The sequence below is a fragment of the Anabrus simplex genome, chromosome 8, assembly GCF_040414725.1.
Source record: "Anabrus simplex isolate iqAnaSimp1 chromosome 8, ASM4041472v1, whole genome shotgun sequence".
NCBI lineage: Eukaryota > Metazoa > Arthropoda > Insecta > Orthoptera > Tettigoniidae > Anabrus > Anabrus simplex.
In genome coordinates this window covers 79,245,735-79,265,786 of record NC_090272.1, presented here as the reverse complement: position 1 = coordinate 79,265,786, position 20,052 = coordinate 79,245,735, and the positions used below count along the sequence as shown (strand labels likewise).

The 20,052-nt window shown below is 40.7% G+C and overlaps 1 protein-coding gene across 2 annotated transcripts in view; it reads left to right on the top strand.

Moving 5' to 3' along the window:
* The window catches only part of RagC-D (Ras-related GTP binding C/D), a 69,583-nt gene that overhangs the window by 38,101 nt on the left and 11,430 nt on the right, over positions 1-20,052 (top strand). For both annotated transcript variants that reach the window (XM_067152297.2, XM_067152296.2), the window contains exon 6: positions 4,139-4,281. In XM_067152297.2, the coding sequence (XP_067008398.1) occupies positions 4,139-4,281 (143 nt within the window). The remainder of the gene's footprint in view (positions 1-4,138; positions 4,282-20,052) is intronic.

Here is a 20,052-nt window from a genome sequence, read left to right as displayed (position 1 = left end):
CTGAAAGGCTCTGTTTGTGTACGTATGTATCATTGGCGGTAGTTCTGAAACTCGTGAAATTGTGTGGTGAATTTCTAAGCGATCTAGTATTTTTAGTTGTGTTCGTAATGAGTTACTAAGAAACTATTATCAGTCTTTTCGTGAGGCATATTCTGCTTAATTTCCTTGTTTTATACGATGTTCCCAGTGTTAAGTGAAAGCAGATGAGCACTCATCAAGATGTAACTTTGTGTATTTAATTTCAGGGTTGACCATAACATATACAGTAAAACCTCAATGCATCGTTTTTCAGGGGGCAGGGGGAAAATGACGACGGATGCAGGAAAACTATAAATGTGGGCAACATGAAAAACAAGGGGAAAGCAAAATAATAAAATACGGGTACTGTATTGAAACATTTTTCGTTATGTAAATATATGATGATGATGATGATTAATATTATTAAAACAACAATGGCGCGTGGCCTCCGGAGCCGGGTCTTTCAAGTTGTTGCGTGATATTTAACCCTGACAGTAACACGTCTATAAATATCGCTTTAGTTACACCACACGTTTCGAAGACGTGTCACTCAAAGCCTATTATTTATAGTTACCAGATGGAATGAACAAGGAATAGAGGTGGTGAAGGGGATAGCTCTCCCCTCCTTAAGAGGAATAGATGGCATTCATTCACACAACACGTCAGAAAAACGTATGGTGTTACTGTCAGGGTTAAAGTTAAAAATTTCATTGTTCCATATTGAAGAATATTACAGTTAAAATTGAAATAATTGATAAAGAGATTCAATCTATTCAATACAAAAGAATAAGAAATGTAGTGAATTACATTCCCATTTAATAATAAGTAGAAATGGTACCGGTTTCGACCCTAGTCCAGGTCATCATCAGCCGATTAAAACATGAAAAACAATGCATAGGAAAAGGAAATAAAAGATTAAGTAAACTAATTGTTCATAGACCTAAACCTTCCTCAATAAATGCTCATTTCTGCTTCTCAGCTACATGAGGATGGCAGCCATCAATACTCATTGAAGGATGATATACAGTCTTAATGTGGGAAGAGTAGTACAATAAGCCGGCTGGGTAAATTCAGGAAAAAATTATAAACATCAATACAAGTGAAGGCTAGAAACTCAGGACAGTATTTCTATTGCTCCATTATTGATCCTGATCTGTCATTGTGTTTATTCAATTACTAGCTGCAGCACCCGTCCTTGATGGGACAATCTTATAGAATGTGCAAAGTTATCGTAACTCCCCCAGCTGTTTTACTCGGGATGCAGCGGTAATCCCATGTATCGAAGATGAGTGGCAGCAGAAGAGACAAGTCCTATCACAGCAGTGGTCAATATAATGTTATTGTTGATCAGTTTTATTAGCTTTTGATGTCATTGGCCTTGACATTTAGTTTTTTTCCGACTCTGGGACATTAGAGCATCTAATGTAAAGGCAGTCCTTTCTTCTTGCATGACTTTCTCTTGTCTTATTTTACAAGCGATCGTTCCTTCATGATTTTTCTCATATTTTTATAATAATTTTCTTGTTTTTCCTTATTGATACGGACTGATGATCACGCAGTTTTACACCTTAAGGAAATCATGACAAAAACCATTGCCAATTAACACGATTAAACAGTATTTCCATGTTAGTAATGCTAGGCGTTGAAATGGGCTAAGCAACAAAAGTCTAAATTTGTGAATTCCACTAACATCACTTGTATAAGACATAAATGATTGGAACTTGTATTCTCTATAACTTTTGTTAGAGAATGTAACACTGAGCTCAGTAGCTTCAGTCGCTTAAGTTCGGCCAGTATTCGGGAGATAGTAGGTTCAAACCCCACTGTCGGCAGCCCTGAAGATGGTTTTCCGTGGTTTTCCATTTTCACACCAGGCAAATGCTGGAGCTGTACCTTAATTAAGGCCACGGCCGCTTCCTTCCCACTCCTAGCCCTTCCCTGTCCCATCGTTTCCACAAGACCTATCTGTGCCGGTGCGACGTAAAGCAGCTAGCAAAAAAAAAAAAAAAAAGAGAGAGAATGTAATACTTTCCTATAGGATCAGTAACATAGGTATTTAAAATATTAAATTTAAGGCACCTTCCCTTAATATATAATTTGATCCAGTGTGAATAAAAATTATTTATAACCTATATTGTAGCACCTTATTCTTAGACTTTACATACCGATTTCCATTAAATTCTATTCAGCCATTTTCTCGTGGTTCAGCATTGATATAGACTAAGCAACAAAAATCATAATTCATTAATATCTTTGTTATAGCTGGTATGGTAAAAATGTATAAGACATAAATGATTGGAAATTTAATTCTGTGTAACTTTAGTTATGTAGTATTTATCGGTAGGACCTTTAATAACATGAATATTTGAGAATTAAATTTTAGGCCTTCCCCTAAACTATGATTTCACTCAGCATGAATAAAATTACTTATAGCCTAGGTTGTAGTGCCTCATTCCCCAACTTTCCCTTCCCTGTCCCATCGTTGCCGCAAGACCTATCTGTGTCGGTGCGACATAAAGCAGATGATAAAGAGGTGATACTCCCACGTGGCGCTTCCCAGGTGGCGGATAGGGGGGTCCTAACCGGCTTGCTGGCGGACTTGAGGGAAATAAAATACCTCTCACGGACCAAACATACAACCCCCTGTGGGTGGGGGTTGCAGATGAAGAATACACCCACAGTATACCCTGCCTGTCGTAAGGGGCGATCAAGGGATGATTATATTAGAACTATGAAACTACTTGTGATTAGTAACACCACGCGGGAAACACCATGGGCCACTTTTACGTGCACGTAGTACCGCTATGTTAGGTACCAAATAGGTACGTGATTAGTAGCAAACGAAAGTGCGACGGCTTATACAGTACCTGTGATTAGTAGCACTATATGAACGACACCCTGGGATGATGGAACCCATGGTTCTGGCTTGCCTATGATTAGTACCCACTCCTCGAGGAACACCACGGGATAGTACGAGTCCCTGTGGTTTAGTACACTTATGTGATTAACACCATATGTTTGCGTTACCAGTAAATGGCATCGCATTGTGCGAAAATGTAGGTCTGTAATACATGTGCAAATTTCATTACCGGTACCTGTGAGTCTACGCTACTTTTGATTGGTACCGCGACATAACAAATATCATGGTTCTACTTTTCTAGTGATAAGTACCATTATGAGGGGCCGCTGACCTGGATTTTGGACTCCTTCCCTCTACAAGCATCATCGATTCTGTATTGTGCTATAGAAGCAGTCCCTTGGTCAGTGATACTATTTACGCCAGCTTCTGTGCATGTGGGGCATTGTGGGTTGGTTCCACTGATCGTTTTTAAATTCATATCATCCATCCATTCAATCCTCGTCCTCATGTTTTGAATTCTGGTCAGTGGAGGATTTTGTACTTTTAACTTGTCATTCCATTTTGTTTCATTTCGTACCATTAGGGGCCGATGACCTCAGTGTTAAGCCCCTTTAAATAACAATCATCATCATCATCATTCCCCAACTTTACACACTGATTTTCATTCAATTCTCTTCAATTTTCTCATGATGCCCGTACATACATGCCTACAGACAGAAATGGCGGAAAATTAAAAAGTGAATTTCCTTGTTACTGTGAACACGACCAGTACGGAAATACCACTCTTTTTAAATTCCGAGCAATGTACAGGCAAAACTATTATTTTATATATGGTATGGAGATGTATTCCTGTTCATGTTCCTACCAGTTCTCATTAAAGCCTGCCCTTTTAATGAATATGGGAAGCAGAAAGGAGTTGTGCTGGTGAAATAGATGTAAAATTGAGACTGATTAGGGGAGAGTTCATTTTTCAAGATGGCAATGTATTGGGATTGACCTTTTCCTTTTGTGTTTTCATGTTTGCTGTCAACTCTTTTTTTTTTTACTATTCCATCTTCAATTCCGACCTGCCATTGTGTTTATCCTATTCACGTTCCTGTCGTTCTGTATGACATGATTTGTCACTTGTTTGTTCCTTTCCATTACTTGCATTAAAATTGGGCGATGGTAGGTAAGAAACCTCTGTTCTATGCCATGATATGTTTGATTTCTTTTTATAAAAGTATATTTTGTAATGAAGGTCCGTTCATTTTCTTGTAGAACTCGGCTATTGAAAAGGCATTCCTTTTTGATGTTGTCTCAAAGATCTACATAGCAACAGACTCGTCACCTGTCGACATGCAGAGCTACGAATTGTGCTGCGACATGATTGATGTAGTTATTGATGTGTCCTGTATATATGGGTAAGTTAGTTACTTAGATGATATTTGTGTTCATCAGGGCGAAGGAACATGATGCATCTTGTTAGTGTTTTCCGGGCTTGTAGGCCATGGTCCAGGAGCATGTGACGGTCCCGACGTTTTACTGAAGACTGCGCTCGGCAGTATCAACGGTTACAAATCTCCTGCTAATTCCGTATTTAAATTTATATTAAGTCAGTAATGTTACAAACGTTTATTATTGTCCACCTATTCAATACAAATTAGTTCTTAAATTTGTCATATTGAACTATAGGAACATGTTTCGCCCATACTATAACAAAAACCTAAATCTTAATGATTCCATTGAAGTAAAAAATAAAACCTTTGTATGAGATTTTACCCAACTTATTTCAAACATTAAATTCAAAACAAAACAACATCCTCAAAAATTTTAAATTATTTTCCTCAAAAACTCCCACTACTTTAATAAACTCAACTCCCTCCCTGCCCGCTCCTATTTACCTCCCGCAGCCAAGAGTGCTTGTATCTAACGCTCTGACCATCTCCTCTCCTTCACCACACCCCCTTCCCCTAATCCCACACCAGTATAACACAAGAAGCGCGTCAGTCGTTCCGACGCTGCCAAAGCAACAGGTCAACACCACAACAGTCGAGGGGGTAAGTAAACATGCACGCAACGTTTAACTTAGCCGTCATTTTCTAATCCTAAGTTTTCTACCCTCCTCTCGTTACAGACAAATCACCTTACATCCCTCAATATTCAGTGTCAACATCTAAGTTCTAGTCAACATAAAATATGAAAGTTCCCTTTTGACTAACGGTATAAGAGGTAGCAGTCACTTCTCAAGCAAAACATCACACGGCAACACATAGTCGAGAACCAAACATCACTTCTACAACGAAAACAAGACTTTAGATTCACGGTACATATAAGGACGAAAGTTTGGGACAGTCTGGTGCAAAAAGGAATTGGACAGGGATTAATAAAAATGATCATGGCATTGTCTAAGGAATGTTGTAGTTGCGTGCAAACACAAGTTGGCAGAACAAGTTGGTTCAAAATCACTAGCGGGCTGAGACAGGGACGTGTTCTATCACCAATCCTGTTTACAATAGTAATGGATGACATCATGAGAACGGCAAAAGCAGCATATGGAGGAAGAGAAATAAACATGATGTTATTTGCAGATGATATTGTGATTTGGGGAGAAGACGACAGGAAGGTTCAAGAACAGTTGAATGTGGTGAATGGGAAGATTGAAGAATGTGGATTGAAAATAAGTGTAGAAAAGAGTAAAACTCTTGTTATGACTAGAGGGGAGAAAGAAGGGAAAGGTCAGATTAGACTTGCAGACAAGCCCTTGGAAGTAGTGGAAATGTTTAAATACCTGGGGAATGAATTAATGGAGAATGCTCGACTGGATGCTGAGATTAGTAAAAGGATTCAAGCTGGAAGTTGTTTCTATCATAGTGTAAGAAATATTTTATGGGACAAAGATGTGCCAATGGAAGCAAAGGATACTGTGTACAAGATGTATTACGTACCCATAACAACTTACAGAGCAGAAACTTGGACAATGACAAAGAAGGATGAGAGTTGAATACAGGCAGCCGAAATGAAATTCTTGAGGAGTATGATACAGAAGGGTAGAAGAGACAAAATAAGGAATGAGAAAATCCGGGAAGAAATTGGAGTGGAAAAAATGAATGATAGAATAGAGAAGAGCCGACTAAGATGGTTTGGGCACATAAAGCGAATGAGCGACGAAAGAATGCCAAAAAAGGTGATGGAAATGCAAATCCAAGGAAGGAGAGGCTGTGGACGACCACGATTGAGATGGAAGGATACCATCCAATGCAGCATTATAGAAAGAAACCTGGACTGGGACACAGTGTTGGAGGAGGAGTGGTGGAAAGACCGAAGAAAGTGGAGAGGAACCATATTTGCCCCTACCCGACTACAGCTGGATAAAGGGAAATGATGATGATGATGATGATGATGATAATAATTATTTCACAAGTTAAACAGCTTAACACACTATGTTAAACTCTTATAAGTGATCAGTTAAGGCAAACCACATCATCACCCTATAATTAAGCTGTTCAAGTTCTAATTATGTATATTTTACAGCCTCAACTAGATAGGGTGCCTTCAACCAGGTTCCATTTAAACGCATTGTATAAAACACAAACATGTTTAAGTAGAACTTTCAACATGCAACATGAGGCCACAATTTTAGCCATGGATATTCTCATAAATCTTGTAAATAAGGACATTTTGGCTAGTATTAAATTTTAAAGAAGATTTTAACGTAAGAGTGCACCAACAGCAATCATGTTTCATAATTATATTTTAGACGTATTTTAATCTATAAATTGTCAAACGAGAACCTACAATAAGTGTCCTCAACTTTAAAATATACATTTGTCTGTTTAATACCTTGGTCAGAGCAAATCAGGATCCTGATCTTAGTCTGACAGGTATGAGATTGAGACTGATGATGCCCATAAAATGGGCAAAACATGACCCTATAGTTTAATATGACAAGATTTAAGTCTTAATTTTTAAGAACTAAACTGTATTGAATAGGTGGACAATAATAAACATTTGTAACATTATTGACTTATTATCAAGGGTTCCGACTGACTTTGTTTGCTGCAAAGCTCATGGTGGAATGGAGTGCTGTTGCAATTGTACCTCATTATATACTGTAGGCTACGGCGCGCTGCTCGCCTTTGTGGCAGAGCGTGATACAATACAATAGTTGGCAGTACTTTGGTGTAGCTGTACTGTATGTCATGGCCTGCTAGCAGCGAGTGTTCAGCGACTGATGATCTTTCTGCTTGCCGCAGCTGGGAGTGTCTGTTATGCTCCTTCAATCGTGTGGCGATGCTGCGTTTGGTAGTGCTTATGTATACCTGGCTGCAGCTGCACAGGATCTTGTAGACACCTGTTGTGGAAAGAGGATGGTGCTTGTCTTTAGCAGACCTTAGTAGTTTCTGGATTTTCTTTGTTGGCCCATATTTGGCTTTTACCCTGTGGGATTCCAGTAGCCTCTCTATTCTGTCAGTTGTCTTGCCAATATACAGCAGAAAGGCTTTAGCTGCCGGCTGCTCCTCTTCTTTCTCCCTGGTGGCCCTACTCGCTAATAGGTACAACCATAAAAATATCCAGCGAGCACTCCATCCCAGACGTCCCACAACCAATAGGCTAGCAGCGCACCGTAGCGTGCACTATATAATGACATGGAATTACAACACCACTCCATTCCACTGTGAGCTTCACTGTTATCGAAGTCGGTCGGAACCCTTGATAATGCCAAACACAGTCTTCGGTGAAACGTCGGAACCATCACATGCTCCTGGAACACGTCCTACAAGCCCAGAAAACACTACATGATTTGTAATGCTGGCCGTGAAAGCCTCAATGCTATATGATGTATCGTGTATTCTGGCTGGTTCAAACCCCACTGTCAGCAGCCCTGCAGATGGTTTCTGTGGTTTCCCATTTTCTCACCAGGCAAATGCTGGAGCCATGGTCTTTTTCCTTCCTACTCCTAGCCCTTTGTTATCTGATCGTCACCATAACAGCTAACACTGTGTCTGTGCAACATAAAACAAAAGTGTAAAAAAAAATCTAATTAGAACATGCATAATTAAATGATATCAAGTTAATTGAACAATGGAGAATAAGATTAACTAAAACTGTTTGTAAGGAAATTTAACTAGTATTGAGCACAGTAAGGAAAAAAAATATCATTCTCTGGACATCTTATCAGAACACTTGACACCAGAATTTTTTTCTTCATTCCTGACCGAACCATACATTTAACCGTTAAAATGGGCACTCCCGAGGTCGCTCAGGGTCGGCTCGTCTGACTCCGAGAGAGTATATCTGACATTCCTGTGCCATATCTAATGGCACTTGACTTTTCCTGACACCAGAATTAGCAGAAGAATAATTGAAAGTTTATGATATTGCAAGTCCAAGATTAAAATGGATTACGGAAATTAAGAACAATAGTAAAGAACTCAAAATAATAACAGATGATCTTAGAACAAAACAGACAAAATTAAAATATGTCAAGACACACACATCAAGCTGTAGACCAAGATGAATAAAAGGTCTAATGGAAGGGTGTTCTCAATTGAAGCATCTCTCAGAATGAAAAAAAATATTGGGCTAATGGAAAAGCAAAAATTCCTCTGTTGTATAATTGACTAGAGTGGTCCAATATAAGCCATAAAATGTAAAATAAATAATATTCTGGTTGATGCTATGAAAAGTGAACTGTATTTTAAAATGCCATGTGAGTAATTCGAGTATATGAAAATTACTCCTTATGAGTTGAACATAGTTTAAGAAAGCTTATTGTGATGACTATGCCCATACTTACTGATGGCATGCTGTCTAACGAAGTATAGGAAGTACAGGCATGTACAGCAATGCTGCCTTCACTTGTCTCTTCAAATCTGGTTCAAGAAAGTCAAAATCATGAAATATATACAACTTACAATGCATAACTTACTCCAGCTAGGATCACCTCTGAATATTTATGTGATGTTTAAGGTTGTCCTTTCGATACTTGTTCTATTTCTGGTTCTTCTGATTATTGTGGTGAATCATTTGATAACCCATTCCTTTTGATTTTAGTACAGTGGTTTGTTGTTTAGTATTTCTTCTACGCAAAGACTTGTTTGTTTACAAGGGTTGCTATGAGATTTTTGGCATATCAGAAGATTTATATCTTTTGAATTCAAGTTTACAGATTTCGATAGCTGCAGTCGCTAAAGTGTGGCCAGTATCCGGTCATCGGGAGATAGTGGGTTCGAACCCCACTGTCGGCAGCCCTGAAGATGGTTTTCCATGGTTTCCCATTTTCACTTGCCAATCACTTGAGCTCTCCTCCATTAGTTGTCTGATCTAGTTCAGTGTAGGCCTGCCTCTATGTTACCTCTACTACAGTGGTAACACTAAACAAGGCACAAACACAGTTAAAAGGGAGGGTAAGAGCACAATACACAATATAAGTAAACACTACACACTCGGAAAAACAGTAGCTAGCATACGCAGATCTCCAACAAAACAAGTACGTAACTATCAGTAGGGCCAACTAGTGAACGACAATAAGGGAAGATGGAAGGGCTGGGAACCTACCAAAGGCATGGACATGGCTTAGATAGCGGATTCCGAAATGAATCACCGTGATCCTTAGTTTTAAAAATATTATTTACAAGATAATTCTACATATACATTCCAAGTTATGAACTATAAGTTCAGTGATATACATAGGTTGTTCGTAGCAGTGTAAATTCAAATTACAAATCAGCTGTACATCTAGTTACCAGTGCAGTAGTACAATGCAATTTACAGGTTATCCAAAATCTAGCGTACCGTACCTAAAGTGATACAAAACTATGAGAGGCAAACCCCAAGGGAAATATTATTAAACTACAATATACATATTTTAGTGAAACAAAACGGGAATGCCTCGGAAAACGAACAGGTAAGTCTAGCAGAAAAACTAAGGCGTCATAAGTAACTAATTTGGTGAATCTAGGCGAGGTTAGGGCAGACTCCTGTATGAAAACCAAATCGGAACATTACGGAATTTTTAGCAGGAACGGAATTCAAGAGTGCTTACCCGAGGAGTGTGCCATCCCCGAAGCCGGGGAACGTCAACCAGATAGGCTGCTCCCAGACGGATAAACCGAGATCGACAGAAATCCAGATACAGAATTCTTTTTGAACACTACCTCGCTCACTATATATAGGAATTACTGGCCTTGGAGGCAACCAATCAGCGTGCACGTATTCCCTATCGCCACCTAGACTCACCAATCACAATCTTACTTTCGATTGTGAACTTTGCCTAACATTCTAGAATACGCACGATCGCGAAAGTCGTATTTTTCCAGAATAAACAGAACACACTTTCTAGAAGACATACCAACAAAGTAACACACCCAGTACAAAAGTTATGTAACTTTCTAGATCTTTCCAGTAACTATAGACAGAATTCTACTATTTACAAATGCCTATGTTACAACATTATACAGTACAGGTTAGGTCATTAAATTATCTTATGCTCTACAAATAACAGTACAGATTAGGTCATGATAAATAAAACAGTATATGGTACTTCGCCAATAAAGTCTTAAAAAAATTACATTCCACTCATCCTACATAGTTAACTTGTAACATCTTCCTCCCCCCGAAAGTCGAGCCCTGCTCGACCAATAATATAACATCACTGGGGAGCAAGCGATAGAACGTTTTCACACAGTACCAATAGTAAAGGTACATTACTTTAACACACACGATTTCTTGAAGTAGCCTTTGCGATAACCAACCAACACAAACTGTCACATAATTTTCAAAAATAATATAGATCCACCTCTTGAATAAATATCACAAAATCCACATGGATTGTCACATTGCACTTCAATATGCCTTCTTTCACATATGATTAGACAATTTGTAGTCTGTCCACCAAATCATGTACACCATACTTTCTTCCAAATTCTAGAAATACCAAAACTCCTCACTTGTTGCTAACACTTTTGCACTACTTTCCCACAACAGTCACAGCACAGCTAGGGCACAGGTTCTTGCTGATGATGCGGCTGCCGACACGGCCGTTTGACGCCAGCCTCCATTCAATGTCAGTCCAAACCGGACACCTAGGTAAGATGCAGTTCAGTGGTCTCTTGCACCAAATAAGCAGGGGTGAGACACCGTCCAGTCCGCCTGCCACCAACAGGACATTCCCTGCAGGATAGTGATGCTGGATGTTGATACCCAAGGCACACAGTGTGCCTCCCAATTTGGCACTTCAGGTTGCTGCCCGAAAAAGCTGGTCACTGCAGCCACTGTAACACACACAAACCGCAGCAGACAGGGGAATACTTTGAGGTAAAAGTATGCTGCTGGGCTCAAGATCTCGCGTAGAGTCACCCGATGGGTGGCTTAATGAATATGCAGTAGGGACTCCCTCGCATACCAGGGATATTAGGGCACTAGCCCCGGGGTAAGCACTGCTATCTAAAATTCATGACAAGATTATGGTGGGGGTGAAAAGAAACTACAGGAGGGTGCCCTAAACCTGACCGTAAAAGGAAGAAAATTCCAAGTAGTGACCCTAAACTAAGACTTATCTAACTTATAATACTAAATCGATTACACTAGAGGATACCTAAAGTATTCACTTACACAATTACTTACAACTAACTTACAATAAAACTTATTATTATCTTATTACCAAAACCTTATAAATAACCTCACAATAAAATTATTTTATAACTAAATTCTTACAAATAACTTACAACTAAATCTACAAGGTCACCAACAATGGTATTTACCCTTCCCTACCAGACTTAAGGTACCTTGATCTGGGAGAGATGTACTCTGCTGATCCTTTTCCTTTCGGGATCGCTCACCAATAATGTCACCGGGGTGAGGAACTTTAAAATGGTGCAGGGACCTCGAAATCTGGGGGCCAACTTACTGATAACATGGTCCGCAGCACTACTGACGGGATGTGTTCTAATAAATACCTGGTCACCCACAGAGAGATCGTGCGGTCTTCGCCCGTGGTTGTAATTACGCTGGACCTTAGCGTAATAAACCTTCAAGTTCTTTCGTGCACGGTGCCAATTAGCTCGGATCTTTTCTGGGCTGGCATCGTCGGGCAGAAGATCATTAATTGACCGTAGGTTAGATAGAGGAGAATTTGGAGTAAAAGCCAACATCAACGAAGCAGGGGTTTGCTTGTGGCTTTCATGGACAGCAGTGTTAAATGCAAATGACAACCAATTCAATGAGGAATCCCACTTGGAATGGTCTGAGGAGTGATAAGCGGTTAGGGCAGATCGCAGGTTACGATTCACTCTCTCAGCATAATTGGGCTTCGGGTAATACGGAGTAGTGGTTACATGAGCAATGGATAGATCAAAACAGAAATTCCGGAACTGGGCAGAAGTAAAGGCTCTTGCGTTATCACTTACCAAGAATTGTCAGGGTCCAAACGAGGCGAATATCTGTTTCAAGCACGAGATGGTGATGTTGGCGTTAGCCGTCCGAGTGGGGAACAGCCACGTAAAACGCGAAAAGGCGTCAACACACACGAGTATGAAACGATGACCATTCCGAGATCTCGGGAAAGGACCAATATAGTCTATGAACAGTCTTTCCATGGGGCGAGAAGCTTGCTCAGAAGACAAGAGACCTAGACGAGTATTCGGGGCAGGTTTACTAATGTTGCAAATCTTACAGGATTTGACAAGGGTACGGATCTCACTATCCATGGATTTCCAAATAAAGTGGTTATGGATTTTTTCTCTTGTTTTGAAAACGCCCAGATGACCGCCCACTGGGGATTCATGAAAGTATTTGAAGAGAGCCGGGACCAGGTTAGTTGGGACTACAATTTTGGGGTCTCTGCGACCACGAGCAGGACAACACAAGACACCATTCTTAAGAATATAGGGCTTAACATGCTCACCGGATTTAATCCTGTCGACAATGGCTTTTAACTCAGGATCATCCTCTTGATGTTTGGCAATATCCTTGAAAAGGAAGGGAGAGTCAGTGAGAACTACATTGACAAAAGCTGATACTTGTTCGGGAGATGAGTCAACTGGCTCGGATTGAGGGTCAGAGCTGTCTGGATGGAACATCCTACTGAGGCCATCAGTCACAACGTTTTCCGTGCCACGAATGTGGCGGGCTTGAAATTGGAAGGCTGAGATGCGCACTGCCCATCGTGCTAGACGACCGGTCTTTCGCGGCTTGGCCAGTACCCAACTCAACGCCTGATTGTCAGTTTCCAGATCGAAAGGGAGATGTTCCAGGTACATTCTGAAGCGTTCTAAGGAGAAGACAACAGCCAGGGCTTCCAACTCATAAATGGAATAATTGCGCTTAGCAGGATTTAGGGCACGGGAAGCATAAGAAATAGGACGACGCCCTTCTTGAAATTCCTGTAGAAGAACTCCGGATATGCCTGAGGAAGAGGCGTCAGTCTGAAGGATGAAGCGTTTAGAAAAGTCTGGCATAGCCAGTACAGGGGCATTACATAAGGCAGATTTCAAGTCCATGAAGGCTTCACGTTGGGCATCACCCCACACAAATTTGGCATCCTTTCTTCTCAAATCGTTCAATGGAGCTGCACGTTCAGCAAAATTAGGAATAAACTTGCGAAAGAAATTCACCATGCCAATGAATCTGGCTACAGCCTTGACGTCCTTTGGAGGGGGAAAATTCTGGATGGCGGCAGTACGAGACTGATCGATTGCGACACCCCTCCCCGACACGATATGTCCTAAGAAGGACATCTGGGGTTGTGCGAAGGAAACCTTGGATGCCTTGAGGGTTAGACCTGCTTTACGCAGTCTTTCCAGCACTTCGTTGAGATGGAGTAGGTGTTCCTCGAAGGTTTCGCTGAAAATTACGAGATCGTCCAGGTAATTATAAACAAACTTGAACTTAATGTCCGATAAGACATAATCTAGTAACCGTGTAAGGACAGCCGCTCCAGTTGCTAGGCCAAAAGGGACGCGTTCGAATTCATATAGGTTCCAATCGGTTGCAAATGCAGTGAGATGCTTGGATTCTTCGGCAAGGGGTATCTGGTAATAAGCCTGATTTAAATCGAAAGTGGTGAAAATTTTTGCATTAGCGAACCAAGAAAAACAAGAGTGCAAATCAGGAAGTGGGACAGATTGGAGGACTACCTTACGGTTCAACATCCGATTGTCCACTACAGGCCGATAACCACCTTGTGGTTTGGGAACCAGAAACATTGGAGAAGAATAGGCTGACTTGGAAGGGTGTATCACTCCATCAGCGAGCATTTGATCAATGATAGCCTTCAGGGCTTTCATTTTGGGAGGTGACAACCGGTACGGAGGAGAGCGAACAGGTATGTTATCCGTAACCTCAATTTTGTATTCTAATACATTGGTGATGCCTAACCTGTCGGTGAAGACATCAGGGAACTTATCGCAGAGTTTCCTAAGTTGATTGGCCTGCTCTTCGGGTAAGTGATTAAAATCAAAAGCCTTGGGTTCATCGGAATCTTCAGGAACAGCGTTAACGTGGCAAGGCAGAATAGGGGAGCGATCACACAGCTCAAATGTTCTTGCAGAAAATTTAAAATGGAATCTGTTGAACTGGAGGTCCAAAATCATGCCTGTTTTAGCAATAAAGTTTGCACCCAATATGAATTGGCAGGATAAATCTTTTGCCACTAGCACTGGCATTTTCCAGGTGAAATCACGGACTCTAATCTTGACCTGTAAGGACCCTACAATATTCAATGAATTGGAATTAGCAGTATGGCATGTTAAGGACACTGGTTGTAATGTAGGTAGCTTGCAAACAGTTTTCATAGAATCATACCAGGTCTTGCTCATCAAGGTGACACTACTCCCAGAGTCTAGCAATGCACAGACAGGTTCATTATTTACCTCTATGCATAAATATGGTAGTTTACAAGAAGGTATGGCATAAATCCTACAAGATTGTAAGAAATGAAGACCCGAGTCAGCCTGGGAGCAATCATTAGCCTCAGAATAAAGTAAATCAACCAAGGTACAGTCATGATCGATAAGACAAGAAGCCATGCTTTGGGATTTGTCATCAGAACAGGCGGTTAGTCATCTAGCACTACTACGGCCTGGCGGTCCAGAGCCAGAAGTGTTACGTGGGCACTGCCTAGAGAAATGCCTAGTTGATCCACAGTTACGGCAAGAAGTACTGGTGGACGAGCCTCCACCCATCGCAGGTTTCCTATTGTCTAATGTCCCGGCCTTGGGACAATCCCGCCTGAGATGAGCCGTGGAGCCACAGTTGAAACATGAACGGGGATTACGCGCGTTGGAAGCAGGTGACGGGGTGGTTATATAATCCTGAGTAGGGGGTACGGTTATAGGAGGTGGGGCTAATGCCAGGCGTAGCTGGTCAGCATATCGAATGCCTTCAGCGGACACTGTAACTGCTTCCAACTGGGCGAATGTTGCAGGTCGGGGTGAAAGAGCCAGATATGATCTATAGTTGGGGGCGAGACCTTCAACTATGTTGGCAACAATCTGAGCCTCTGAATAGTGGAGCCGGAAAATTTTAGCTTGGAGCTTAATGTCTTGAACATACTCAGATAGTGACTCATTAAAATGTTGTACTCTAAAATAGTGCTTCTGCACTAATGCAGACAAGGCACGAGCAGGAATGAAATATTCAAGAACATGGGCATGAAATTGATCTACTGACCATCTTTCAGTAATGGCCCTGACAATGTGCTCAGAAAGAGCTCCAGAGACATGTGGGTATAGAATTTGAAATACATTGTCGTTACTGACATTATACACTATTGCCTGATCCTTGAATTCGGTTAGAAAGCGAAGGAAGGAAATAACTTCATCAACGGAGTTGAAAATTTCAAGGTACCTTTAAACACAGTGGTCAACGGGTGAGGCAGATTGGAGAAAATCTGGGGGAAGACAGGTGTAGGGGGTGCTTGGGAAGGCTTAGAATAATCCAGAGGGTTTAGCAAGGCCTCGTGCCTTTGATTCGGGTGCCCTTGTGAAAAGGCCGGAGTACAGGATAGGTTAGGATTAACGTTATCCTGCAATGTTACGGGCGCAGACAACCTAATTTGAGAAAGGTTCCTACTAATCTGAGAGACCATTTGGGCATTCACCGGTTGTGTAGAGGTTATGCAACTCGATACGGGTGGCGCTAGGACAGGTGGGTGGTTATGCACCACTGAATCAGACCCGGGTTGATTAGGAATAGAAGGTAAACACTGAGCTTCAACGGAATTAGCAGGAATCATAGGAAAACTAGTACGGTTACCAACATGCAAAAGAGATGTATCATCAGAATGACTTACAGGTGTCTTAGGTCCAGACAATGAAACAGAAGATTCCAGGGCAGCATTAGTCACCTCAGACTCCTGAATATGCCTAACACCAGCACTAGGTGTCAGATTGCCCACTTGAACAGCAACAGATGCCTCGCCACAATTAACACTTCCTCTAAAGCATTACTTTGTCAATTTTATATATTTTTCATCTAAACAGTGTTATGTGGCTGAAGATGTTGATAATATACGAAACATGTACCACTTTTGACCATTAAAAATTGCCTTAAGCAATCATTGTATCGACTAGGTGGAAAATAAATAAATACTTAATTGTGAATCTATTGAAGTGCGATACGGACCATGAAGCTGATTTTATGTAAACAATTAACACTGTCACTCATTGCAGATGGGGTCGACACTTGAATTTGAGAAATGGTGTTATTGCCTTCAAACAAACCACTGATTCTGTTGAAAATTGTGGAAAGCTGTTCTAGTAAGTTTTGACATTTCTGCCGCTCAATTTCCGGCAATTCAACAGACAACAAATCCTTAATCCTGTCTAAATAATGTAATAACTGCCCCTTAACCCGCGCTAATTGGCCATGCGAGGGCTTCGAAGCACTAAAGGACAAAAGAATGGCGTTAAATTCGGGTAACCTGTCTTCAATCACGGCCAAAGACTCACGCAACTCATCTGTAGTTAACTCAGGTATGGTTACTGGTAGGTTAAGGGACTGCTTCAACAGGCTAGTGTCATCTCTGACCTTCCCTGTCGAATTAATTTTGCGAATTTTTAACTCGTAAATCAGTTCTGCCTTTCTTAAATGGAAAGGATTAGGAACAGCGCGAGCCATCCTGACAGGTAGAAACAAGATTTCAAGCGATATACGAACCACAACTTTTACGGAGTTTTAGGTTAGGTATGATCACGGTTCACTTTTCTTCTTGCGCAATCTAGCGCTTGCCTCTGCTACCAAAATGTTACCTCTACTACAGTGTTAACACTAAACAAGGCACAAACACAGTTAAAAGGGAGGGTAAGAGCACAATACACAATATAAGTAAACACTACACACTCGGAAAAACAGTAGCTAGCATACGCAGATCTGCAACAAAACAAGTACGTAACTATCAGTAGGGCCAACTAGTGAACGACAATAAGGGAAGATGGAAGGGCTGGGAACCTACCAAAGGCATGGACATGGCTTAGATAGCGGATTCCGAAATGAATCACCGTGATCCTTAGTTTTAAAAATATTATTTACAAGATAATTCTACATATACATTCCAAGTTATGAACTATAAGTTCAGTGATATACATAGGTTGTTCGTAGCAGTGTAAATTCAAATTACAAATCAGCTGTACATCTAGTTACCAGTGCAGTAGTACAATGCAATTTACAGGTTATCCAAAATCTAGCGTACCGTACCTAAAGTGATACAAAACTATGAGAGGCAAACCCCAAGGGAAATACTATTAAACTACAATATACATATTTTAGTGAAACAAAACGGGAATGCCTCGGAAAACGAACAGGTAAGTCTAGCAGAAAAACTAAGGCGTCATAAGTAACTAATTTGGTGAATCTAGGCGAGGTTAGGGCAGACTCCTGTATGAAAACCAAATCGGAACATTACGGAATTTTTAGCAGGAACGGAATTCAAGAGTGCTTACCCGAGGAGTGTGCCATCCCCGAAGCCGGGGAACGTCAACCAGATAGGCTGCTCCCAGACAGATAAACCGAGATCGACAGAAATCCGGATACAGAATTCTATTTGAACACTACCTCGCTCACTATATATAGGAATTACTGGCCTTGGAGGCAACCAATCAGCGTGCACGTATTCCCTATCGCCACCTAGACTCACCAATCACAATCTTACTTTCGATTGTGAACTTTGCCTAACATTCTAGAATACGCACGATCGCGAAGGTCGTATTTTTCCAGAATAAACAGAACACACTTTCTAGAAGACATACCAACAAAGTAACACACCCAGTACAAAAGTTATGTAACTTTCTAGATCTTTCCAGGAACTATAGACAGAATTCTACTATTTACAAATGCCTATGTTACAACATTATACAGTACAGGTTAGGTCATTAAATTATCTTATGCTCTACAAATAACAGTACAGATTAGGTCATGATAAATAAAACATTATATGGTACTTCGCCAATAAAGTCTTAAAAAAATTACATTCCACTCATCCTACATAGTTAACTTGTAACACTCTATAATTTTTCCCCTGCACAGAACCCTCTAAGATCATGGCCAGTAGATTTCTGTACTTGATTATGTGCCCAATCCAGATGTTCTTTCCTTTCCTCGTGTACTGTGTCAAGCACAGCGACTCGTGGAGAGCTGTTACCAACCAACCTCGAGGTCCCTTAGAAAACAATGCAAGAGATCAAAGCATAGATATAAGAAGTCAAACGGTAAATACAAGAATGAGATGCAACATACTGCTGTCACCCATCCCTCCCTCAAACATTGCACTCCACATCAGAGTTTTCAGTTTCTTTATTTAATCACCATTGATACCCAAATGTGGCTTGAAGTATTCCCACAAGGTTGAGTCACAGATAAAGTCTGCATTTTGATTCCTCAGAGTTAGGGGAAATAAACACACCTCTTCTAATTGGTCCTAATAGCGACTGCTCAAGCATGTCTATCTCTCCCTGGAATGAGTTCTTGAATCACCTCTGCAGGTTGCTGCAGAGGAGAGAGTTTGTCTTTTCATAGAAGACCCCAGTATTGCCTCTGCTGGAATTTCCTGTAGATAGTCTGAAGACCATTGACTCCAAAAGTGCTGGTCTACTTTGTTGTTGTTTCCATCTGCTGAGAAGATTCATATTGGTATGACTTTATTTCTTCGTGTATTAGACCCTCTCCTTCATTAGACCTCGCTGGCTTTTAGAGATAAAGAAAATGAAAAGAAATTAGTTTACATATAAGATCCCCCAGTGGAATTCATCAGAGAATGAGGGTACAGGCCATACTCCAGCTCTGCAAGCACACATCAAAGTCGTGCGAGATGTCTGTTTTTTGTAGGTTAGAAATTTCTGCTTCTGTAGCGTACAGTAATGGTTAGCACAATTAGCTGCCGCCCTAGAGTTCAATTCCCAGTACTGCCAGAGATTTAAGAATGGTAGAAAGCCTGGTATATGCTAAAACTGTATGTGTAGCTCGCCTCTGTTCGGGGTGTGCCCGTAAAGAGCTGCACCACCTCAGTGTGAGGATACGGGTTTACTTTAGTTAAGAATGTTCACGGATGTTGCACTAATATAGCATGCGGGATCATTAACACTGGTCATTTAATATCTTGTCAGTTGGGTAATAGGTAATTTTAGGAGAAGTAGGTTTAACTCTTTCCCACTCTGCCAGTCCATCCGCTCCACTTCGGGATGGCTATATTAGTGACTTGGCGAACTCCCAGATGTCAGGAGAAAATTGAAATAATGACTTTTGGGTTTGGTTTACGTTTCACTCAACAGATAGACACTAAGTGCATTTGTGTGAAACAGATTAAATTAGCAAATCGTGTATGTTTATCACATGGCAAGTTGAAGTGTGTTGTATGCGAGTATTGTCTTCTGAAAGCTTATTCAAAATATGTGTTTTCCTTCAGTATATTTTTTCCATTTTAATATTAGTTTCTTTGTTATATTTTCTGTGTATTAAATGTTTATCAGTGTTTTCAAGCGAAGTATAGTTTATTATTTTGTGTTATTAGCTTTCATGACTTGAGTAGTCCTAAATTCTTTTTCCATGGCTGACCCAAGTTCTTGGCTAAATAATTCTGAATTCTTGGATTATTTAGATGTATTAGATCATGACAGCAACTTTATTGCTGAAAGTGATTAGGATTTTACAGAAAATTATAATACTGATCCCAATAGCCACTTGCAATATATATGACTGTG